General features: G+C 36.9%; 1 protein-coding gene across 1 annotated transcript; it reads left to right on the top strand.

Annotated features, from left to right (window-relative positions):
* The first annotated feature begins 6511 nt into the window (after window positions 1-6511).
* Window positions 6512-26600, top strand: LOC127640264 (structural maintenance of chromosomes protein 1B-like). The gene is made up of 25 exons (XM_052122723.1): window positions 6512-6620; window positions 6803-6991; window positions 7488-7600; window positions 7792-7995; window positions 8117-8355; window positions 8817-9075; window positions 11019-11159; window positions 11260-11342; window positions 11819-12026; window positions 14690-14875; window positions 15056-15241; window positions 15406-15552; window positions 18580-18717; window positions 19192-19308; window positions 19885-19991; window positions 21243-21382; window positions 21694-21841; window positions 22358-22511; window positions 22771-22866; window positions 22999-23155; window positions 23617-23771; window positions 24240-24391; window positions 25516-25585; window positions 26268-26378; window positions 26502-26600. Exons 1-25 carry the CDS (start codon window positions 6512-6514, stop codon window positions 26598-26600), a joined length of 3708 nt encoding a protein of 1235 aa, XP_051978683.1.
* The last annotated feature ends 381 nt before the right edge of the window (window positions 26601-26981 follow it).

Raw genomic sequence — 26981 nt, 5'->3', positions numbered from 1 at the left:
ATGACTTTCTTCTGAAGAACGCATATGAAGATATTTAGAAGATTATCTTAGCTCTATAGGTCCATACCATGCAAGTGAATGGTGGCCAAAACTCCAAAAGGCATATAAAGTCAACATAAAAGTATTCAATATGAATTTGGTGTTGAAATCCATGTCTTAAGAAGTGATATGATAGGTGAGTGTTAGAAACAGATCAATATTTAAGTACATTTTTACTATAAATCTCCACCATTACCAGCCCTGGCCAGTAGGAAGAAATATGCACAAACAATGTGAATCGCCAAAAACAAAAGACAAACCATATGGAAATTGAGATTTATAGTACAAAATGACTTAAATATAGATTTGTTTTCCACCCATACTTTTCACATCACTTCTTAAGACATGGATTTAATCACTGGAGTCATAGGGATGACTTTTATGCTGCTTTCATATGCTTTTTGAAGCTTCAAATTTCTTGTCACCATTCACTTGCATTGTATGGACTTACAGAGAATACTAGCTTACTACTGCTGAATACTACTCAGTATACACTGTATGCTCCCTACTTTTTTATATTAGGGTGAACAACAGTATTAGGCTACATAGATGTCACATGACCTCATAATGTGCTTCTTGGATGGTTATTTTTAAATCACCTTTTTTGTGAAAAATGAGTAAAAATGTTCTCCGAATTACTTCTTGGTCATTCCTCACACTGGCTATGAAAGGGACTGCGTGCAGTGTGCTATATTGTATACGACACATTTTGTCTGATATACTGTATATAGTAAGTCATTTGGGTGTTCCATGCATACAGAAAATTGCAACAATTTGCATACTATTTACTGCAGAAAGATGTCAGTATTCTATTCCATATATCTGGCAGGAGTCAGCAAAGCAGCTAACATTGATTGCAGCATTTTTAATAGTACCAGGAAAGCATCATCACAAAATTTGCCTCCTCCTTTGTTGATTTTAAGTTTAATGAGCCTTCATATTCATATACTACAGTTTACCGAGTTCTTGTGGACACCAATAAGAAGTCTTTAAATTTCAACTATGCAGTTCACACAAACTACAAATCTGTTCTTTGAAAAGCTTTTGTATTTGAAAGTTTCATAAAGGAAACAGAGTGGAGTAATTGATTAAGTAAAACATTTGTCTGTGCACCTCAATTGATTCAAATTTGCATCTCATATGCTAAAATTCCACAAGAGGGAAGCATCTTTAATTTTTGAATTATTTCTTATTCTAAAGTCGTGTACATTTTCACAGTTTGTGATTCCTTTCAGCATTTACGTGTATCCATTTTAACTTTCATGCTCACAGAAATGCTTCAAAATATAAATAAAATGTATTTGATTTATTTCTCTGCAGTATAATGCAACACACAAAAGGAAACAAATAATGCATTCAGAGATGTACGTACAATCAGCATCCCTATATTTAAGACACCGAATAAAGATTTCCTTAGGAAAACCTGTTAGACTGCTAGCTTAGCGAACAACATTCAGAAGACAATGAGACAATGTAAACTCCTGAGTGCTTTAAGGTCTTTGTGCAGACATTTTGAGATTCAGGGCTTTTAGGGCTAAGTTTCCTTGCATGATATCCAGTTTCCCTCCAGATTACACAATCTTTGAATGAGAAGCAAAAAAAAAAAAAAAAAACTAAAAACACTCAGATACGTGAGTAGACACGATAAGCCTTTCTTTGGGCTTTTTTTTTTTTTTTTTTCAGAAAGAAAACCTTTGCAAAGACAAAAAAGTGAGATAACGAAATGACCAACATAATTTATGGAAACTCAAAAAGAACAGTTTTCCTCTTCAGAAAATCTGCAAAGTAAAACAGCGCCTTTTAATTCCACTGTTCTCTCAAATGCATCTTGGTAACAACACACTCCATTAGTCCGTAAACTTGTGGTTCTGGTTACCACCATACAAAGCCACTCTGATCTCAGGCATCATCTGTGAAAGGAGAAGGACAAAGAACATAAAGACTTCAATTCAGCAAAGAGTTCAGAACAATAAGCTTCATTACACTATAACTATCCTGAAAGAACAAAGAGGAATGGAAGGGCTAATTTGCATTTATTATCCTAGCATTCAATTTTCTCTTGTGTTGTTCTGTTCCACAAAGTCAATGGATCACAGAAGTAAATTACACATCATAGTTCTATTCCTCTCCCTGGGTTTCATTCACTAACTGAGTAAATCCAAAACATGATTCATCAAAACATGATTTATTAATTCATAATAATAAAAAAACCCACTTGTACTCTATTAGTGAACTGAACCCACTATCCTACCTGATGCGCTAGAAGGTCTAGTCTACACTCCGGTGTGTTGGACACATTGATTTTGCCATCAGATTTACAGACCTCAACACCTACTGAACTGAAATGTGCATGAAAGCCCTCATTAACAAAGAAATCCCCAAATCACATCAACAGGCTTTAAGGACCTTCAGTCGTGCCTGGTTCTGATTGTGGATTTAAATGGAGACATCAATGAATAGTATGACCATGACATTTTCTTCTGTTGTTCAGACTGTTTCTTTTCTCATAGTGCTCCATTATTTTTAACCTTTGAGTCTATACCAGTCATCCCTTTTCAATATTAAACTCTTCTTCTGCCTGCAAGCCTCAACACACATGATTTAATGCAGATTTGTGGTTTACAAGTTTCTAATGAGTGATATAAAGGCCTAGAAAAATACAGACCATGTTCATGATTGCTTGATCATTTGACTTCAGCATAAGCTAAACACTGAATTCATACATTACCTTTGAGTCAATTTCCTCTGTTTTCTCATTGGCCTCCTGTTCGATAAAGGCCATCACGTATTTGATCTGGGGAGAGACACAGGACATTATTATGGTCAATGACATTTTGAGAAAATGAGAGCCTGTTAGTGTAGCACTGATTTGATCCCAGTCATTCTAATTCAAATGACTGATAACACATAATATACAATTTACTACCTACAATAATTTCAAAAATAGATAATGAAACAATCATTAATTTGCGGTTATGTTTCAAACTTTAGTATGCTACATTGTTGTCAAATTACCTCAACGTGTTGCATGCGAGTGCTGCCCAGTTATCAACATGGAAATAAAGAGTTAATTCACATTTTTTATTAGATTTTGTGTAAAGATATTTAAACTTTTGGCAGACAGAGTACAGTAAATAGATAATAAAAAATAAATCTTAGCTGCAATTATTTCCCAGTTCATCACATTTGCAAAGAAAGGCCAAGCTGAGCAGAATGCATTGTTCAATACAGTATTCTGTGTAGTGTTATATACATTTTGGCAAATAAAGGACAATACAAAAAACTGCTTTAGAATACAATGTATTGTTTACTACCATATTATTGTATACATGTATAATCACAACCCGGCCCCGCCCTCCGCCCTGCCACATTAATGACTAACTTAAACAAAAGACAAACACACACACATGACAGACATGTCCGTAAACTATCTCTCTCCGGTCGCACCACCATCTGCCATCTGCCTTTATCCCTCTCGGAGGCTTAATTAGCCTGATAAGGGACCGGGTGTGTATAATCACAACCCGGCCCCGCCCTCTGCCCTGCCACACTGGGGTTTGCACATTTTTACCAGAGGTTTATTAGTAATTACAGACAACTCGCCACACCTCTGACAGATCTCACCTCCACACACACTGACTTTTGTTGGTCCCCGTGAGCTGAGGCTGCATTTTATAAATTAAAGGAGCAGTTTTCTACCTTACCCATCCTCGTAACTCCCGACCATGCAAATCAGTTCATGGTGGAGGTGGATGCGTCTGAGTTTGGTGTTGGAGCGATCCTGTCGCAGTGCTCTTCCTCGGACAGAAAGATGCATCCTTGTGCCTTTTGTTTATACCACTTAACACCAGCTGAATGGAATTATGACATCGGCAACCGAAAATTGTTGGCTGTCCGGTTGGGCTTGTGCGAGTGGCATCACTGGTTAGAGGGTTTGGGGATACCTTTCGTAGTCTGGACAGATCATAAGAACCTAGAATACATTCGTAGAGCTAAACGCCTCAACTCTAGACAGGCTCACTGGGCCCTATTTTTCACGTGATTTCATTTCATCCTGTCACATCGCCGGGCTCTAAAAACATCAAGCCTGACTCCTTGTCTCAAAGTTTTGAGGTCAAGACCTCCACTATCCCACTGAATGCCATTATATCTGCTACTCGCCTGGTGGGCATGGTATACTGTGAGGTGGAGGCCAAAGCCATGCTGCATTATGAAACACCGTGCCCCCGCTACGTACCCAGCGGGCCGGTTACTTGTTCCGCGATCTGTTTTGGATGCATGTCCTACAGTGGTGTCACTCATCCAACGTCGCTGGCCTATCCTGTGAACCCCCAGCCGGCACCTCCAACCGCTGTCTGTCCCTTTAAGACCCTGGTCGAACATAGCCATGGATTTCGTAATTGGTCTCCCTCCCTCCCACGGTAACACAGTCGTTTGGCTGTAATGGACTGGTTCTCGAAGGCGGCTCATTTCATTCCACTCCCCAAATTACCTTCAGCGAGGTAGCAATCATTAACCATGTCTTCCACATTCATGGCCTCCCAGTTGATGTGGTTTCTGACAGAGGCCCCCAATTTGTGTCACGTTTTTGGGCAGAATTTGGTCGGCTGAGGGCAATGGCGAGTTTGTCCTCTGGGTTTCACCCACAGACAAATGGGCAGGCAAAGCGGGCAAATCAGGAGCTGGATAAGACCCAGTGCTGTGTGGCCTCCCATAATCCATCTTCTTGGAGCGATCATTTAGTCTGTGTCGAGTGTGCCCACAACTCCTTGCAGTCGTCAACTACGGAGTTATCACCCTTCCAGTGCAGCCTTGATTATCAGCTCCCTCTGTTCCCCACACAAGAACCCAATGTACAGGTTTCGTCCGCCCACGCATTCACACCTGGAAAGCAGCCAGAAATGCCCTCATATGGACTGGCACTCGCGTTAAAGAGGTCTGTGACCGGCATCAGTCTAAGTCCCCAGTTTACATTTGCGGGTCCTCTAAGGACATCCCACTCCAACTCCCCTCATGTAAGCTGGGTCCCAAGTTTATCGGGCCATTTCCCATCACCAAGGTCATTAGTCTGGTGGCGGTCTGTCTCAAACTACCTCCTCACCTCGAAAATATTCACCCCATTTTCCACATCTCCAAAAACAAACCTATTTTACATTCTGAGTTACACCTTGCCACACCCGTCCCACTTCCTCTGCATCTTGTTGTGGGCTCTCCGGCATAAATGGTCAGGAGACTGATCAACGTCAGGCGGAGGGGCAGAGGTTTCCAGTACCTGGTTGACTGGGACGGTTATGGACCTGAGGAGAGATGTTGGTTCCCAGCTCGGGACATCCTTGACCGTGCCCTCACAGATCAGTTTCACCTCCAGCAAGGTGCAAGTCTCAAACACTGTCTCTCTGTCTTTCTCACTCTTTTTAATCTCAATCCTTTACATTTAAACAATTCTTACTCTTATGTAAGCCATAACTTTGTGTGTGTGTGTGTGTGTGTGTGTGTGTGCAAACTGCAGGAGATATCCAAACTCGGAAGTGAGCTTTCTAGCCTTTCTAATCTAAGCTACAGACTGAGAGTGCTAAACCAAAGGACAATGAGATGAAGGCTGTCAGAGAAAAAATCCATCAGGTCATTTGATTTTCAGTGTTACGTTTTCGCATGGGAGTATATATATTCCAAATTTCTTTTCAGTGATTTCCCATATTACATGATTGACATTTTTCATAAAACATGGCCCAAACATTATTTTTGTAAATAGAATAGATTAGAATAGAAGAACAAGGAGCCCTACAACAGATAAAATAGCCACCACACACCCCCTACTGAACATCGAGTCAGTCTGGGATTAATGACGAGATAGAAGCAATTGAGACAGCCTAAACAGATAGAAGACCTGTGGCAAATTCTCCAAGAAGCTTGGAACAATCTGTCAACAACCATGTAAAATTGTGTCCAGTTGTACCTAGGAGAATTGGTGCTGTTTTGAAGGCAAAGGTGGTCACATCATATTGATTTAGGTTTTTTTTTTTAAATGTTTTTTTCTGGACTTTGCGTGACATTAATTGATAATAAAACTATTTGTGCAGTGCCTAAAACATTTGCACAGTACTGTATATTATTATTTTAATTATTTATTATTATTATTTATAATTTATTTAAAACATTTGATGCAGCAATTAAATTATATATATATATATATATATATATATATATATATATATATATATAATATTTACATTTTACATGTTGTATAACAACATAATTATAAATTAGATTATTGTAAGTAATAAAAATTAGCAACTGTTTATTATTATTTTAATAAAATAAATAAATAATATAATAATTTCCTGTCAGAAATAAATAATAATAAAAAACCTTCAGTGTACTATTATCAGAAGTGATTTGATAAACTATCAGTCGCGAGGCAGTTTTCCCGCCTTACAATTTTTTTTCTGTCAGTCACTTTCATAAATGAAACATGGGTTTCTTGAAACAATTAGACGTAGAAAACTTCAAATCCTGGCGAGGAAAGCAAACTATAGGGCCATTTAAAAGATTTAATTGCATTATTGGCACTAATGGATCAGGTGAGTTCAAAATTATGCTAATTTGGGTGGCTAGTTTTCCAAAACCGCTGACTAGTTTGCTTAATTTAATTAACTTAATAGAATGGACGATCAAATCGTGTTGTTAATTTTGCCAAACAACTTGTCATCACCAGTCTATTACTTGTATTACGTGTGTTGTAATTTTCTGTCTATCTTCGAAGGCAAGTCTAATGTCATGGATGCTCTTGGATTCGTGATGGGAGAGAGGGCGGTAAATCTCCGCGTCAAACATACCAGAGATCTCATCCATGGTGCTCACATCGGGATACCTGTGTCCAACTCTGCCAGTGTAACTATGATTTATTGTGTTGACAACAATGAGGAAATGGTCTTTAGTAGAACCATCTCAGGTGGGTGTGACTGATCTCTCAAAATAGAAACAATATGATTTAATACACTGGCCCCAAACGGTATCTGGACACTTAATAATGTATTTTATAGTATAGATATCATAGTAGCAATATGTCAAACCAACAAAACATCAAGTAGCATCTGCAAAAATCCTTTCCTTAGAACAAATTTTCACTTTTTGAGACTTTTTTTTGCAGTTACTTTTTACATTTGCGCTTCACAAACTATGGACTAGTGCAACTAAGTTTAACAAACCGAAAGTGCCCAAATGCTTTTGTCTTAATTTTGAGCATTTATTTATCATTTATCATTTAAAGCTTAAAAAAAAAGGTTGATGTAAAACATTATGCATTGAACTCTTAAAGCAATGAAATTAAAGTGAAATTAAAATTAAAGTGTGGTTTAAATGGCCAAATTCTTATTGGAGGCATTGTATAAATTGATATGACTAGATATGATCTGACTGTTTTCTGCTGGTATTGTTCACTTTTACAGGGGATTCATCTGAATATCGTGTGAATGGTAAACAGCTCACTTTGGCGAAGTACACCGGAGAGCTGGAGAAGATTGGCATTGTGGTGAAAGCAAAGAATTGTCTGGTGTATCAGGTAGATTTTAGATTTCCTGTTGGTGTCAGTGATTAATAAATCAACAAATACAAAAAAAATAAATAACAGAAGCATATATTGAGTAGTTTTATCCTAACGTAACCCAAACTAAAGCACATCAGCCACGAAGGATGAAGTATTAGTTATCATCCTTTCTGATTAATTGTGATTATTACGAATTGACTTGCCAGGGTGCTGTGGAGTCTATTACCATGATGAATCCCAAAGAGCGGACAAAGATGTTTGAACGTATCAGCAACTCCCGAGAGCTGAGCGATGAGTATGATGCCAAGCTGGCCGCCTTGCTGAAAGCCAAAGAGGACACCCAGTTCCACTTTAACAGGAAGAAGGCTGCTACAGCTGAGAAGAAGCAAGTTTTCAGAGATAAGACTGAGGTATTATACTGTTATAAAATGCTATCTGCCATTTGATCATATGTATTAGAAGATCAGATGTTCCACTCAACATCTCTAGAGAATACATATCAATATGATGTATTTGTCTCCATCTTGTTAGGCAGAAAAGTATCAGGCGCTGGTGGATGAGCTCAGAGAACGCAAACTCCAGCTGACACTCTTTCAGCTGTTCCACAATGAGAAAGCCATTGAAACACAGTCAGATACACTGAGGGAGAGACAAGAGGCTGCAGCTCAGCAGAAGAGCAACCTGGACATCTGGGAACAAACTGTTAAGGCTCAGAAGAAAGAACATGGTCGTCTGAACCGAGAGCTTCAGCAGCTGGAGAAGGAGATCAGGTGGAATTAATACAGTCTCTGCTACTGCAAAAATCAGTTGGGAATTCTTTACAGGCCTCCCACAGTCATGGGAAAACATGGAAATATCATGACATTTTTTCTAGACCTGGAAAAGTGTATACATAATATACATAATATACATTTGTATACATAATATACATTTTTGTAGTTTCTGTTTGATTTACTAAATATTTGCTCGAAAACCATAGTGAGCAGCCAACCAACTTGTGAGCAGATATTTTTTTTTAATGTGTTTTGTTTTTAATGAATCCTTTGAACTGATTGAAGTTGAAATTGGTCTGATTAATTCACTAACGAAGAGGTCTGAATCGAAATTACTATCAAAAATCCTTATCTGGTTATGCATTCTATTTTAATGCATTTACATTTTAAGAAAGAAACCGTAATTTACAAAATAATTTTTAAATTATCTTTTTAAATTGCAATTGTTCATGTTCCAGATCTCAGGAGCAGATTCTCAATCAGCAGAGACCTCAGTACATCAAAGCTAAAGTGAACACATCTCATCATGAGCATAAATTGGAGGAGGCCAGCCGAATGCTTCTGAAGAACCAGAAGGAGCATGCCAAGAAGGAGCAGGAGCTGGAGGAGCTGAAGAGTGAGTTAGTTGAGCTGAAGAAAGCCTGGAGGGCCAGTGAGAGACAGATGAAGGAGGAGGAGGCTCAAAGAGGAGCAAAAGTGCAGCTAGAGGACGCTCAGGTAAAACACAGTGTAATATAGTATTTGAACTATTTAAGCAACAAGGCACACGATATTGAAGGCACAATATAGGCACAACTTTATGCGCCTTAGTGCGTTTATAAAATGGTTACCACAGTATAAAAATGTTAAGGACAAAACCATTTATCAAAATGCTATTTTTTTTAAGTAAAATCATTAAATGCCATCCATTCTTCCGCTTGAAGTAACGTGCCGTTTCTGTTTACAGTCATCCCTGTCCCTGACTGTAAACAGAAACGGCACGTTGCTTTGAGTAACACACTTCATCTGCTTGAGCTCAAATAAAGACAGACAAGAAAGTTTGTTCTTGTTTGTTGTAATTTACTTAGGAACACAATAAATAACATTCCATCTATAATCTATCAACTCAATAGGCATCCACACACATATATATATTTATCTCCCAGCATGAGAAAAAAACATCTTTGAGTTTAAACAAACTGCATCGTGGCACAGCATATGTCCACCTCAAAAAGCATAATTAACTAAATAATGAACAGACAGTAACATACCTGAAACACAAACATTTTATAATATTCCCTCTGTACAATGGCAACTCAGTGGCCACCCTCCCATACATCTTATCTCTCAGCATGAGAAGAGTCTTTGCTAAAGGAGGGGAGTGGCCTCACAACAACTAAAGTTAAATAACCAACATAGGCTATTCATGAAATCTCCAGCAGGGGTCACACAAACTTCATTAAATAAATAATAAACCTTTTGTTTTGGTGAAAGACATAATAAATTAAACTTTTAAAAACTGCTAAGCTATATGTGGAAATATCCATTTTATAATCTCTATTTAAAAACAATATGAACGACGCATAACGCTTTTAACTTTTGGAAATTTAAAGGGATAGTTAAAAAATCTCTCTCATCATTTACTCACCCTCATGCCATTCCAGATGTGTATGACTTTCTTTCATCTGCTGAACACAAATGAAGATTTTTAGAAGATTTCCACTCTGTAGGTCCTCACAATGCAAGTGAATAGGTACCAAAATGTTGAAGCTCCAAAAAGCACATAAAGGCAGCATAAAAGTAATCCATAAAATTCCAGTGGTTAAAGCTATATCTTCAGAAGTGATATAATAGGTGTGTGTGAGAAACAGAACAATATTAAGTCCTTTTTTTTAACCACTTGAGTTTTATGGACTACTTTAATGCTGCCCTTATGTGCTTTTAGGAGCTTCAAATTTCTGGCCAACATTCACTTGGATTGTATGGACCTACAGAGCTGAAATATTCTTCTAAAAACCTTTATTTTTGTTCAGCAGATGAAAGAAAGTCACACATCTAGTATGAGTCAATTATTTCACTTTAGAAATTTTTACTTTTCTTTTGTGCAAACTATCCCTTTAAGTGAAACGCGATACTCAGTCTGAAATAATGTAGGAATTAACTTGAATAAATCCATTAGGATTTTATTGGGTTGTGAAAAGTGAGCTATGGTATTATTGGTTAATATTATTTTCTCTTGCCCACATGGCCTGGGTTACATCAGCAAAAAAGATGTTATTACATTTTGTTCAGGGTACCCATGGTACCCAAATTTGAATTATTTTAAATTGTGATTTCCAGGCCTGGAAAAGTCATGGAAATACCCTTTGTGAATATAAGTTTTTCTATGCCCAGCTGTACATTTCCATAAAAAAAATTTATAAATTGATTTAGTATTAAATTAATTTAATACTTATCCAGTAATCGCAAACACATGGAAAAGTTATGGAAATATCATGGAAAAGTCAGTTGGTCAAAAGATGTGGGAACCGTGATAGATAAAAGATTATTAATGTTATTTATTTATTTATTTTTGTAGAAAAACATCCAGTTGTGTACTATAAGACCAGGGACAAGTAAAACGGGTCAACTTTGATTTTATGATGACTATATTATACAAAACACTGTTTGTACTGGTGTAGATGGAGCGGTATAAGGAACTTAAAGAGCTGGCCAGGAAAAAGGGGGCTGTTTTTAGCCAAAATGCAGAGAAGCTGCACTGGGATGTGAAGACCGACTGCGAGAAGCTTCAGTTTGACCTCAGGAGGAAAACTGAGATACAGGTGGGTTACTGTCTGTGAGTGAAACAGAAGGCAGCTGCCCAGCAATTTTGTTTTGCTATATTTAAAGATAGCCAAGCAAATATTTACATCTTGTTTGCAGATGAATATTAAACATGCTCAAGGTCAGTTGGAAAATTTCAACCAAAGGGCAGAAAAGCTGGAAGAGTATGCCAACACTTCTACGTATGTCACACTCTTTCATTCTCTCTATTCTGTGTAATATATATTGCTTCTTATTTCTAACAAAAACTCTGAATCAGTGATTTGTATTGTGAAATCGTTTGAGTGTGTTTTCTTTTTCACATATACATTCATTTTTATATTCTTATTAGACCCAAAAATAAAATGTTTATAATTGTTTACTCACCTAAATGGTGTTTGAAACCATTTTTTACTCTCTTGTCTTCCATGGAACACAAGAGAGTAGAAATTTTAAAGAAAGTTGACGCTGCTCTTTTTTTCCATATGATGAAAGTGAAAGGTGACTGAGGCTAACATTCTTTTGTAGTCCACAGAGTAAAGAAAGACATACAGGTTTAGAACAGCATAAATTGGGTGAACTATCCCTTTAATATTCCAGGGGCAGAATTGTCATCTTTAACTGATTAACTGCTATCAGCAGAGTTTTGCTAAGAGTTTGTTACTTGTGTTTACTGCAGAAAAGCCCTGGAGGAGCATCAAGAGCAGGAGGAGCATCTAGCAGAAGAGCTGGAGAAAGGCAGGGTGCGATCGGAAGAGGTGAACAAGGAGCTAGCGCAGGTGCTGACCGAGCTTCAGAATGCTCGTTTGGACAGCCAAGAGAACCGACGTCAGCAAAAACGAGATGAAGTCCTGGAAAGCCTCAGGAGACTTTACCCTGATATGGTGGTACTGTAACACTAATTTTACCCAGCCTAATGCCAGTAGGACAGATTAGAACTTATTATCTGTTATTTGTTGTTGATCATTTTATTGATTATTAGTATTTCAACACAAAATGGAAACAAATGTCAGTTTTAATAGAATTATGTCAAACTATCAGAATATTTCCCTTTACTAATGCAAAGTTTGATTGTACCATACCTTTAGTAGCTCTATGATAAATTTAGACAGTGGCTATGTACGAAATAGCATACTATTTTTCTGTATCTGCAGTATATTGTATGTACGTATACCGTGAACAGTATGCATACAAATTGACACATTTTCTGTCTGCTTAAAATACCTGGATGACCTACTACATTTGCTAAACTGTGTAGTATACAAAAATGCACATTGCTGAATATTATATCCTACATTGCAACACGCTTGACTTGGTCTTCCATTTCCAATGTGGTGAATGGGTAATATTAGCATGGATTTGTAACATAATATAATTATTTTTTTAGACTCATTATATTTTTATCAGATTGACAAAAGTAAATACATTTTACACACACTGAATTAAAAACACAAAATAACCATTTCATTTCCAACTGGACATAATGATGACAACAATGTAGTATATTACTGTTTGAATCGTTTATTGTGGAACAATGCACAATTTTTCCGCTTAATATTTCTAAAAATAGTAGGCCAGTATACAATGTGAAGTATTCAGTATGGATTATGGTAATTTTCCATTCTGAACATAACCAGTTTTCATGTTCGATCAGCATGTGCTATACATTTTATGACCAGTATGGGGAAACACAATGGAATTGTCTGCAATAGAGCGCAACAGTCGGGTTCCGGAAGTAAAAATCGGATTAGTTTTTCTAGAGATCGACTGATATTGATTTTTTAAAGCCGATATGATAACGATTATTTGTATATTTACATATCCGATAACAGATATACAGAACTGATTTTTGTTTTTTTATTAATTTAATAAAATGTTTATTTAATCTTTATTTTACAGAGAAAATATTCAACAGAGAAATAATTTGCAAAAATTGTATATTACAATAATGATAATGTTTTTTTAATATAATAATTACAACAATAATAATAGGCAAAGTAAATTGACTATGTCTGATTTCAAACGGAAAACATAAATAAATGAAAAGGGAGCCATTGCATGAATGCAATCTTCAATTTTAGGCCTACAGTTGAAAGTTTTAGGTGTTATTTAATAGGATAAAGGCAAATAGTTTGGAGATGGTGTGCATAAATGTATACATTCTCAGGAAAGTGAAAAACAATAAATACATTGCTGCATTTACGGAGTCCATCCTGTATGGCATCAGAATTATTAATAATGTTTAATCTGTCTCTAGATAGTAGCTGCCTCACGAAACACCTGCTGCTGACTTTTTTTTCACAGAGAGCAGCACATATCTTGCAGCAAATGACAAACAACTCTCATCAATGCTCTCATTGTCATTTGACACAAAGCTATTTTAGACACGTTTATTGTGACATGAGTACTTTGCCCCATAAATGCCTATGCGTTTATGCAAAACATTTACTCAAACTGTGTCGTGGAGATAATTTAATTTCCACAGAGCTGTAATCGTGTAGATGATGATTCACAGCGAAATCAAGTTTAGTAGTAAATGCTTATTGTGGCAGCAGGGGCATAGTCAAGCGCTCGTCCGGGGGAGAAAGCGGTAAGAGAGTAAATAACACAACAGCTTTTCAAACTCATCCGCTTCTCATCTGGTCTCTATGTGTCAGACTCTCTCTCCTGACTGGAGGTTCGGACATCGCTCTTTCATATCCTTATTTTGCCGTTATAAATGACCGGTTATATAGAGTGACTCAGGACGCTCAAAGAAAGGAAAACGTAACACAGCTTTTGATTCCACTAAGCCGCCGGGAAATGGTATTCCAGAAGGCTCATTATAATCCCATGTCGGGTCACTTAGGGGAAGGAGGACAAGGAAAAAAGGGGCTTTGAATCAAAGGTAAGGCTTTTTAATTAAACAACTCTTTTACTCTTTACAGCTTCCAAAATAACACACCAGCTTTTCAAACTCATCCGCTTCTCATCTGGTCTCTATGTGTCAGAATCTCTCTCCTGACTGGAGGTTCTGTGGCTGTTTTTATGCCGCTCTCCCCGTGCTCACTGAAATTAGAGACAGGTGTTAGACATAATTTAGCTTAGGTGCAAGCGTCCTTACCGCTTTCTCCCCTGGACGAGCGCTTGACCACGCCCTCGCTGCCACACTTATAATTTAGGGAATTTTAAACAACAGCAACATAATGCAATGTGAAAGACTCAAACAAGTCTCCCTTCACCCTCAAACCACAATAAATGTAAATTATATCATTTCTATACTCATAATCAACAACCAAAAATCAATAGTTGTATATATTTCCATTGTTTTCCATTTGGATTGAAGTCCATGCCCTTGTGAAACACAGTAAGCCTTTGTCATTTTAAATTTTTTAAATACTTTTTTTCTTCAAAACAAAGATTTTAATGAATAAACAGCTGGTTGATTTGGTTCAGGGCTTTCAACTCTTTAATGACAGATTTAATGAAAAGTCTATGGAAGAAATGGAGATGGCTGAAAAAGTGGGCGGTCACTGTTGCACTCTATTGAGAATTATTTTACTCTTTTCAGTATGGCCGTCTGGTTGACTTGTGCCAGCCAATCCACAAGAAATTTCAGCTCGCCGTCACCAAGGTGTTTGGCAAGAACATGAATGCTATTGTTGTGACGACTGCCAAAGTGGCTCAGGACTGCATCAGATTTCTAAAAGAGGAGAGAGCTGAACCAGAGACATTTCTCCCTATTGACTATATAGATGTGAGTAAAATAACACTGCTTGCCACTTATAATTTTTTAACGCTTTATTTAATTTTCCATTCTGAATTTAATTTAGAGAGCTTGAACTGCTTGATGCTTGGGCTTATTTGCTACTAAATTAATCACCTAAATTAATAATTCAGAGCTTTTTAACTTGTTCTTTGCCTGTAAATGCATCAGGTGCGCCCCCTGAACGAGCGTCTAAGGGAAGTGCGAGCAGCCAAGATGGTGGTTGATGTGGTGAAATGTGCTCAGAACTCCCCTCAGCTGAAGAGGGTGGTGCAGTATGTATGCGGGAACTCCTTGGTTTGTGAGACTCTGAGAGAAGCCCGACACATCGCCTTTGATGGCCCAGAACGCCTTCAGGTGAGTGCACGCACCTGTATGCCATAAGATCACCGCTTTAGATCATCGATTAATGATGTGGAGCAGAGTGCTTATGTGAACAAGGTTTTTCATTGTAAACTTTTTTGCCTTTTGTAATATGTAAATACTGTATTTTTACTGTATTTACTGTCATGGCTGGGCAGACGGTGGCACTTGATGGAACCTTGTTCCGCAAGTCTGGGGTGATATCAGGGGGCTCTGGTGACCTGCGCAGTAAAGCTCGGCGCTGGGAGGAGAAGGAAATGAACAAACTAAGGGAGCAGAAGGAGCAGCTGGCATCTGAGCTGCGTGTAAGTGTCACAGAGTGCCAATAGATATTCAGTGACCCTAAAAAATATTTGGACACTAAAATCCACAGTTAGGGAAATGTATGAATAAGTGCATTAAATAACTAAATATCAAATCAATTGGCATTCATCTTAAAGAAAGAAAGCACAAACATACTTTTAAAAAACATTCAAAACCAAAACAAAAATAAGTTTGGCTTGTTAGATTTTAAATGATAAAACAATAGATTTACACTACTTTAAAAGTATTTGCATATTTAATTTTTTTTTTTAAAGTGTGTAAAGTTACAGAAAACTTCTGATACAAAGTTATGTGGAGCAGGATTTTGGACCAATAAAAGATTTCAACCTGGGAGGGGCTACCCAGCCTGAAGCGTCAAAATGAGAAACTGAGTGACTATTTCAATTTCAGTCATGGCGTCCATGTATTTAAGACATATTTGAGAATATTTTAAAATGGTTGTAATTTATGAAGAGATGTTGGACGTCTCAAAATTTTCCTCTTCGTCCTTCCGACGTACCATCCCCTTTGAAATCAATGCATTCGCAGCATTCTCTGACGCAGCATAAACTTAAGTGTGTAGGCACCCAAATGTGGAGGACAAAGCGCTGCTTGACGCTGGTGTTTAGCAGAGCTTTGACTAAACTCATGTGAAATGCACTTTACAATGGTGAAGGGACAACATTGTTATTATGATATTATTGTTGTCTTTTCTGATAAAAGTAATGTTCAGCAGTTTAAATGCTGTAGGAAAATGATTTGACATGCACATTTTTATAATGTAGAAGGTAAGGATGTTATTGATACTCATTATTATTATTAGACTATTATTGTCTTTTTGGATGAAAAGTCATGCTCGGCTATTCACAAACTGAGTGGAAATTTTATATCTGCTTTGTTCTTATAATGCTTAAATACTATAAAGTCTCTTGTCAGATTTCGGTCCTGAACATTTCAAATGATTCATTGACTCACTCATAGCACATTAGACTTTCATTTGTTGCCACCTAGTGGCATCTCCAGAAGGGGTCACTGAACTAATCAATTACACTATGTAACACAATTTTTGTTCCTAGGTAGTAAGTGTTATTTCCTAATGGCTATTATTCCCCACAATCTTTGCTTTTGTGACCAGGACAGTGATATTTTGAAATGTACCTATTTCCAATAAGGAAAACAAAGGCAAATTTGTGTCTTTTCGTTCACATAAAGTCCATATGAATCCAAATTAACATGCATTTATACTAAAGTAATACAAAAATGACTTCAAAAGATTTCAAAGTGAGTAGGTTTTCGAGATTTACGATTATACTGTAAATCACTTTAACGAATCAGCCCCCAAATGTAGTCTCCCTTCATGTTCAGTATAGTCCAGTATATCCTGATGCAAGCGCTCGCCTTGCTCTTCCGAGTATGCTCCCATATATATAAGACAATAAGTCTTGGACATTTTCATGAGGCAATATACGAAACGTGACAAAAACATGAATGCTACATGGGGGCTATCGTTTTCGATTATTACGTCATGAAACATAAACAGAATGTCTGAAATAGCACATTGTTACTTACATTGCAGCATTGTGATTAAAACAAGTCCAAGCACAACCTAAAAAGGCACATTTAATGTTATACAGTTATACAGTGGAACTGTCACATATGAGCGCTGTAGCAAGCGTCTTTGAAAGAGACACGCATAAACGCAAGCACGCACATTCATAACACTAAATTTAATATTCGTTATACTGTATGTAGTTTATCTAATTTTGGTTAAATGCATTATTACAGATGTTACAAGTTAATTATTCTCTCTCTATGAGCAAGTCACGAGGATTACCATAAACACCTATATAAATGGGCACCATAAATTATGCAAGTGCATTATTATTTATCTAATTTAAATCAGCATACATCTGTAATATAGGCACATTTATGGTTCATGTTACTTCCATCAAACCTTAAATAGCAGTCCAAAGTCCAAGCTTTTAAATTACACCTATTTTAAAATGAGAAGCTTTTAATTAATTATCAAGCAGTTCCAGGTTGAAGGATGAAAAATGTAAACCTTTTTATTTATTTATTTATTAAATATTGGTTATCTGTATCAGCCACAATGAGGTGCGAGTTATCAGTTATCGATGTCGACCAAGAAATTCCATATTGGTGCATCCCTAGTTACCGGCCAAATGGCGAGTTGATTACTCAAACTCCACTATCTTTTCTCCCTTGATAACACATACAGAGTCAGACTATTTATATAAATGAACAAATTCAGAGCTTTTAAATAGATTTGCGAGTTCATTTGACACATTTTGAGCATGCACACACTCTCTGAGCGAGAGCAGGGAGATTTCATAGAGCAGTGAATATATTTGAGTGCATGTGACCAGTTTTGAGCAAGAGCCAAGGACATCTGCGTGCGAGTGGAGAGATTTGCACTTGCGCAACCGGTACATGGATGCACTCTGACATAATATGAATTCGTTCACAACATAAACAGTATTTTAACAGTTTTATAACACCATAGAGCTACAGTTTATTAAACTGGATTAAGCCAGTTATTTAAATTTATCTTCACAATACATTTTATAGTATTTATGTATGTTTTGATTTCACTAGGTGAATTCTTCATCAATCTCCGTGCCTCCCCTGACATGCTCTGGTGCTCCACTGGGGAGGTGCACCTCCCAGTTTGAAAACCATGGTAGTAGAGGAAAATAGCTTATATAATGGGTCTGATCAGAAGGTTATTTCCACATTCTTGTAGTTGAGAGCAGAGTTATTCAAGCCTTATTCAAGCCTTTTTGTAAGATTATTTAAAAAGTAATGGAGATCTATTGGAAGCTGGATTTTTAAACTTTGAAGTGTTTCTATAAATATGACTCATGATGTGCTCCCTAGACATTTTTTGTGTTTCTTTCAATTTATTCCATACATTTTCTTTAGTTTTCCTTAAAAAGGTCTTACAAAAGTCTTAAATTTAGCTTCATAAAGCCTGCAGAAACCCTAAGTATGTATGTATATATCTGTAGAACCTGGTAAAGCTGACACGTAAGGAGGCAGAGTTGAAGCAGATCAGGGCTGAGTCTCAGGGAATCCAGACTCGCCTCAAATACTCCAACTCAGAACTGGACTCCATACGCAAGAAGAACATCCCGGCTTGTCAGGCTGCAAGTCTCAAACACTGTCTCTCTGTCTTTCTCACTCTTTTTAATCTCAATACTTTACATTTAAACAATTCTTACTCTTATTTAAGCTATAACTGTGTGTGTGTGTGTGTGTGTGTGTGTGTGTGTGTGTGTGAGCGTGTATTTATCACTTTGTGGGGACCAAATGTCCCAATAAGGATAGTAAAACCCAAAATTTTTGACCTTGTGGGGACATTTTGTCGGTCCCCATGAGGAAAACAGCTTATAAATCATACTAAATTATGTTTTTTGAAAATGTAAAAATGCAGAAAGTTTTCTGTGAGGGTTAGGTTCAGGGGTAGGGTTAGGTTTAGGGGATAGAATATAAAGTTTGTACAGTATAAAAACCATTATGTCTATGGAAAGTCCCCATAAAACATGGAAACACAACATTTGTGTGTGTGTGTGTGTGTGTGTGTGTGTGTGTGTGTGTGTGTGTGTGTGCATAAACTACAGGAGATTTCCAAACTCGGAAGTGAGCTTTCTAACCTTGAAGCTCAGATTGAGCTACAGACTGAGAGTGCTGAACTAAAGGACAATGAGATGAAGGCTGTCAGAGAAAAAATCCATCAGGTCATTTGATTATCAGTGTTACATTTTCACATAAGAGTATATATATATATATATATATATATATATATATATATATATATATATATATATATATATATATATATATATATATATGTATTCTCCTAGGTACAACTGGACACAGAGTATTGGGTCTGTTTTGAAGGCAAAGGTGGTCACACCAAATATTGATTTTGCTTTTTTTATGTATACTGGACTTTGTATGACGTTAGTTGATAAATGGAAATTATTTATGGCATTATTTTTGGAAGACTATCATACAGCACTAGCAAAAAAAAGCACAATGCACAGTACTGTATACAATATATACTGTTTGTGTATGTATAAATATACATATATATATATAATGTACAGGTTGCATATATTATCTAATTGAAAATATATATAATTGTTCTTTCTGTGTGCAGTCTCAGTCAATTGATTTTTTTAAATCCTCATCCAGTAATCTTAAATGACTGGAAAAGTCATGACAATTAATAAGTCAAAAGGGAAACCACATTGTTCCCTGTACTTTTCAAATAATTTGTTTTTTCTTTGGTGGATTGATCTCACCTGCAGATAGAGGATGTTGTGTTTGCTGAATTCTGTGCAGAGATCGGTGTTGCAAACATCCGTGAATATGAGCAGGATTATCTCAGACTGCAACAGGAGCTTGAGAAAAAGCGGTGAGACCACACAAATGTAACCTACTCATATTAACAATCATACTATAATCTTCAATACCAGGTACTAACTCTACAAACTGAGAATTTAAATTAACATAATTGCATTTGTACACTATGTAAGGGATTATGTACAGTCAGCTGGTTATTATAGCAAAATAAACCTCAAAAGGGGGATCAGGAAGCAACGGGTTTTGTGTCATCTTGAAGCACTTTATATTGCAATAGTAGCCGACCGACTTTACATTATCCCACTTATTAGACTACTTATATATAATATAAGACTACTTACCAAATATATAAATAGACGTCAAATATTGACTTAAACTTAAATTAGTATGTTAGACTGCAAAATCCTATGAAAGAAATTTGCACAGTTTAGGAAATTGTCACATATTGTAACCCGGACACACACACACAAGATGAGACAGTCACAATGTAAGTCAAAAACTGCTTTTATTGTTAACAATAAAAGCAGGCAAAAGTACAAACGGGCAAATCCAGTGAAGAGTTGTCGAGGGAAGCGTAGGGTCAAAAGCCGGGGAATCAAAGAGAGTAAAGGGGGCAAATCCGGGAGAGTAGTAGAGGGGAGCGAGGGTCAAAGCCGGGGTAAACAGGATCGAGAGGCGGGTAAACTAACAAAGGGAGTAGACAGGGGTACTAGGGGAACGAGGAGCTGGCAAGCTAAGGGGGTAATCAAGAGGAGTTCAAGAGGAGATCAAAACTAGACGAGACTAGCTGGGGCAAAGACACGGGAAACTAAATACAATAACCAACACCCGTGGAACGGATGTGCTGTGGTATTTATAGGGGAAGGGGCAGGTGTAAACAATGAAAGGTGATGAGACGAGTGCAGGTGAAACGAATAAAGGGGTGATAGAGACGAGTGGTCATAATGTTCTGGCCATTGGGAGCGGGCATGTGAGCCCGAGGAGGGAGACCTGCTACGAGCATGAGAGCTCGTAGGAGCAAAACGAGCATGGAAGCTCGAGGGAGCAAAACGAGCGTGCAAGCTCGAGGGAGCAAAACGAGCGCGCGAGCTCGAGGGGGCGGAACGAGCGTGGAAGCTCGGGGGCGGAGCGAGGGAGCGGGGTTCGTGACACATATACAATTTAGTTCCGTAAAAAAAACAAACATTTGACGAGAGATTGATGTGATTGACATATAAGAATCTATTATTTCAAAGAGCAGTGTAATACACCATAAAATATATGGTAAACTAAATCTAGCTAATTAAATGTCATGAATGTTCAGCCTGCAGTTTGAGTCCCAGCGTACCCGTCTCAGTACCCAGCAGGAGTATGAGCAGGCCCAACTGGAGAAACATGTCAAACAGATGAAAAAGATTGAAGAGACCATCCAAAAAGAGGAGAACATCATTCTCAGCCTGAAAGAGGAAAACTGACTCACTCCACTTTAATTTAAAACAGAATCTACAGCTTGTGTGTGTCCTGTTATTTTTTTGAGTGATGTCGCTTCAAACCTGTATGACTTTCTTCCTTCTGTGGAACTCAAAAGGATGTATCAGGCAGAATGTTTTCCTCAGTCACCATTCGCTTTAATTATATGAAAAATATGAAAGTGAATGGTGACTTAAACTAATACACTGCCTTAAATCTCATTTTGTGTTCCATGGAAGACACATGTCATACATGTTTGGAATAACATTAGGGTGAGTAAATAAACAATTCTCCACTTCTCCACCAGGAGGAGGACAGAGTTATGATAGCTGTGGAGGAAACTCAGTCTAAACTCATGGAACTGAACAACGAGCTAGCGAGAAAGAAAAATTTAGTCAATGATTCAAAGGCTGACGTTGACAAGAACATTAAAGGCCACCAGGAGAGAAGCAGGTGTGTCTCAGAACATGATACAAGGTTCCCACATCCATTGAAAACCTGGAAATATCAGGACATTTTAAAAATGTTAAGTCATGGGAATGTATACAATCTCAAACGTCATTGAAATGTCTTTAATGAATATACATTTTTGCTCTACTTTAAAATATGATATAAACTGGATATTGCTTTGTGTAGAGCAAAATTTGCTTGCAATAAGCTGATGTCTGACTTGTGAGTGAGTTGTTTATTTGAGTCTGTTTTGTTTCAATGAATTAGTCACTGATTCTTAAATTGGCCTGGATGTTTCATGATTAGAGAATAGTCTGAATTTGTATGATTTATAAAAATTCTTATTAAATAATCAGAAACTAAAACATAAGTCATGGAAATTAATTGGTCAAAAAGTGTGGAAACCATGATGTTAATTAATAGTTGGTCTGAAAAATTATGTTTAAAAGCTTTCAACGTTTCACAGCACAACTCTAAGCAGCCTTATACATTTTATATATTCATTGGCTCTTTCTGCAGGACACTGGTGAAGTTTCAGAAGGAAATGATCAGTGTAGAGACAGCCCTTGAACAGCTGAGACAGTGCAAACACAACATGCTGCTGGGCTGTAAGATACAGGGCCTACCATTGAGACTCCTGTCAGGAGCACTGGATGATATCAGTGACATACAGGTGCAGACAGAGAAGAAGGCAGCACAGATTGTTCCCTTAAAACTAGTGTGATAGCACCACAGAGCCAATGTGTTACACTTTTAGGTGATATCAACCCACGAATGGCTTACATAGTTTGGTTCTCATCTGTGATGCAATAGAGAATTTTATAATTAAAAAAATTACTGTGTTGCTAACTTACGGCAGACTTTGATTGTATAGATATAGAAAATGGTGTACTTTTGATAACTAATCTTTGCTGTAATTATCTCAACTGCAGCTGGACACTGAATCTCAAAGCATCAGCACCCTGGACATTTATGAAAGAGAAGCACAAATAGTGTTTGATTATTCAGGACTGGACAGGGGCCTAAAGGTAAAATTATTGTTACAGCAGTTTCACTCAGAGCAAACAATTCTTTATAGTTCATTTTACAACATTAGTAATGTTTGTGGAAGTGACTGATATTTGTAACAGGGAAGTTCTACTGTATTTATATGTGCGTAGGCCTCAACTGAAGAGAGTGAAGTGGAGGTAGAGTTAGAGAAACTCAAAGAAGGTGTCTCCTCTCTGGAGTGTATTATCACAGTTTCTAGAGCTCCTAACTTGAAAGCATTAGAAAAGATGAGAGAGGTGAAAGACAGCTTTCGTGAAGTCATGGACGGTACAGGACAAATGCACACACTCATAGTTTGTATACCCTTAAACTACCCATTTTTACCATTTTTAATTTTTTGATGTATTTGCAAAGATAGCAAAATCAAAGCCACACTCATGTTTACCAAAATATATACTGCAAATGGGGAGTCACTATACAGACTTCTCTTGATTTCAAATTAAACAAATTATAAAACTAAAGACTACTTCTTACCCTTAAATTACCCAATTAAGCTAACTTAAGGGGACATTTTTAAACAGTTTTATCCCTAAAGTATTGTTAGTTTACAAACACACTCATTATCATCATCATTATATCAGCTTACACTTTATAATTTTTATATCATATCCATTTATTTCACCCTCATTTGTTTGAATGTTTTTCTGTGTATCCTTTCATTCTTAATCACTTTAAACATTCCACTAATCTTGTCTTTCGTTATTACCCCTCCATACTCTGTGGATCAGCATTTGAGACTAGCACACACACTACTAAGAAATGCAGTCAGGCGTTTGAGCAGGTGAAGGCCAAACGTTTTCATCTGTTCAACCAATGCTTTGAACATGTTTCTGTCATCATCGACCAGATATACAAAAAACTCTGCAGGAACATCAGCGCACAGGTCAGGCTTACTGTAGGTTTCCTTCATTCTTAAAGGGATAGTTCACCCAAAAAAGAAAATTCTACCTCATGTTGTTGAACCTGTCGAACTTTCTTTCTTCTATAAAACAAACGGAGATGTAAGGCAGAATGTTAGCCTCAGCCACCACTCACTTTTATTGGATCTTTTTCCGTACAATGAAAGTGAATGGTGACTGAGGCTGTCATTCCCTAACATTTGGCCTAACATCTCATTTTATGTCCCACCGAAGAAAGAAAGTTATACATACAAATGAGGATGAGGAAATGGTGACAGAATAAACATTTTTGTGTGAACTATACCCTTAAATCCCTCGCTCATTCATTCACTTATTTACTCACGCTTATATGCTCACTTAGTGACGCTTATATTCACTCACACAATCAATCACTTAATCATTCACTCACTAAATTGGATTTATTGTTGTATGAACAATCTACACACATCTAGGCCATCCTCAGTGCTGAGAATCCAAATGAGCCATACCTGGACGGCATCAGTTATAACTGTGTGGCTCCTGGTAAACGATTCATGGCCATGGATAATTTGTCGGGAGGAGAAAAGTCCATTGCTGCTCTCGCTCTGGTCTTTGCCATTCACAGGTGAAAAATTCTACATTAACCCATAAACAGACTTACTGTAAAGACATATCTTAGTAGGGCTGGTTGATATGCAAGAAATATTTTTAGGATTAAAAAAAATATTGCGATATCTGATTACATCGTCAACCCCCCTGCCCCTGCTGCCGATGATGTATGTAATATTTGTGCTTTATTGATTTTGCTTTCAAAATTAAATGCATTTATTAAAACACAAAAAACTTCTTTAACCACCTCTCATTTGCTGTCATACAAGTATCCATCTACAAAAACAGGTGGAATATTACTTACACAAATTAAGTTTTTTACATTTATCAGAAAATGATAAATGTAAACATTATAGTAATGATAACTGAAATATAAATACATTTTAGTTTCAAGGTGTTTTTGTATTATTTTACAGTATTTGTGAATCTGCAGAGTTGAGTTCACAAACATCTGCGGAAATAAATCTAACTTAACTCTGAGCACCTCTTGAAAATGTCTTGGGTCATTTGCGGTGTTCTCATTAATGACACTATTCTTGCAAACTGCTTTCAGATGACTGAAATAGAGAAGAGTGAGAACACTTTATATACGCTTGATCCACGAGACTGACTCGAGCTGCAAAATTCTGAACATACAGCAAATCAGATGTGCACTGACAGCTTTTCTGTCATCTGTTCTTAAAAATATAATAAAGTGGGTTTCTTCAAGTGGATGTCTTTGTGTCTAACATTATTTATTTTCATGTGTCACTGTGAGATATGACTAGATGAGCAAGATAACTTTGCACTGTGTCACTGTGCATGAAATACCCAGATTTGGCAGGTCGAGACTCGTGGGTGCTAATTCCCAACCCTGGGCTACTATTTAATGTATAGTATTTAGCTTCCCAGCTCCATGGTTTTGTCATTTCCCGATATTGTCACGCATCGTCTGTCAATGAGCATCGATATCGTTATAGGGATATTTGTCAAATATCGTTGACATTCCGTCGATTACACCGTCCTATTTCCCAGCCCTTACTGTAAATACAGATGTTATCTATGTGAGAGGAGAATCATTGTTTAATCAAAGTAACAACCAAAAAATTATGTAATGTGTAAATTCAAGAAGAGCAGCTGTATTATTTTGTTTCATCTTAGCTTTCGACCTGCCCCATTCTTTGTGCTTGATGAGGTGGATGCTGCCCTGGACAACACAAACATCGGCAAGGTACACTGAAAAGTGGTAAAAAAACAATTGTTACCTCAAGGTCTACTTGATCTAAGCCTTAAAAATGACTTTTGTTGTTGTAACCTAATGTAGTCAGGTTGAGTCGGTCATTTAAAATATTTTTGACTTGAATAAAATATTTTGAGTTAGATGTTACCACACAAAGCACATTTTAGGTTACCTGAAAAAGCATGTTTTTATATGTGTAAGACCAGCCTCACCACATCAGTGCCCCTCAACCATGGTAAAAAATCAATGGGCTCATGGCAAACAGGCCACTTTAAGTAATCAAAATGCCCCAAAATGTTTAGAAAATGTTTGCATGATTGCGTAGTTCCTCTCTATATTTATTTGGAACATCTGATCAATTATGTTCAATGCATAGGTATACATACTGTATAATATGTAATATAAAATCTAATTATTCATATTGAGAATTTGCATTAATGAAGTGATTACATTTGAATAAATAATGGATTGATCAAATTAAGTATTTTACATAAAAAGATGATATAATGCATATTTTACAAGGTTATAACAGTTATAAAATGTCACTTCAAATCAAATCCAGGAGGCAAATATTGCACCTTAATGGAAAAGTTAATTTCTGATACTGCTTTCAACCACATTTTGATATTCTCTTCAAGCATGTAAGAGATACATGTTGTCTGTTTCCATGCAGGTTACGGGATTTTTCCGGGAGATATCCAGAGAGAGCAGCCAGATCATTGTCATCTCTCTGAAAGAGGAGTTCTACTCACGGGCAGATGCTCTCCTTGGGGTTTACTCAATGGTACACACATACACACACTTTTACCAAGCAAAATGTCAAATTTGGAGGCATTTTAATCCATTTGTCCAGATCTTCCCTCATTATCTTTATATGCAACTCTTTATATGGAACTCTTCCTCACAGATTGATGAATGCATGTTCAGCCATCTTCTCACCCTGGACTTAACCCCTTATCCACTGGACGAAGAAAATGGCACGGATCGAGAGAAGGAGATATTATAATGTTTATTCAAAATGTTCATTATTGAAAAAAAACATTGTTTTATTGTGTAATTTAACTTCCTAAAGAGTGATTTTAATAGTTATTAAAAGAGTGTTAAAAGCTACATTCTGTTTTATTGACATTATATTGACATTTTAATGTGTTTTTAAAGAGGTTCTTAGACAAAACTTTGAATGTATTTCGTGTCAAGCAGCAGTTTTTTGTGTTATTGTTAAATATGCCAATTTTTAATGTTTGCTCTTGTTGAATATTAAAAGTAGTTTAATCCATTAATGTGTTCTTTACATTTGTGAATTGTTTATTTCTTCTGTTCTTAAACTTCGTTGAATTTCACCGTATTCATTAGTAGTTGTGTGAACTGTGACCTGTTTCTCACTAGG

The sequence above is a fragment of the Xyrauchen texanus genome, chromosome 49, assembly GCF_025860055.1.
Source record: "Xyrauchen texanus isolate HMW12.3.18 chromosome 49, RBS_HiC_50CHRs, whole genome shotgun sequence".
In the NCBI taxonomy this organism is placed as follows: Eukaryota; Metazoa; Chordata; class Actinopteri; order Cypriniformes; family Catostomidae; genus Xyrauchen; species Xyrauchen texanus.
Note: the sequence above shows the minus strand (reverse complement) of the source record. Positions and strands in the feature narration are given on the sequence as shown.

Excerpts from the sequence above, each read along its gene's own strand:
- LOC127640264 (XM_052122723.1), top strand. The coding sequence starts at position 6,512 with ATGGGTTTCTTGAAACAATTAGACGTAGAAAACTTCAAATCCTGGCGA. Across the intron at positions 9,076-11,018 it reads TGCAGCTAGAGGACGCTCAG|ATGGAGCGGTATAAGGAACT; the intron begins GTAAAACACAGT and ends GTACTGGTGTAG. Across the intron at positions 11,343-11,818 it reads GAGTATGCCAACACTTCTAC|AAAAGCCCTGGAGGAGCATC; the intron begins GTATGTCACACT and ends TGTTTACTGCAG.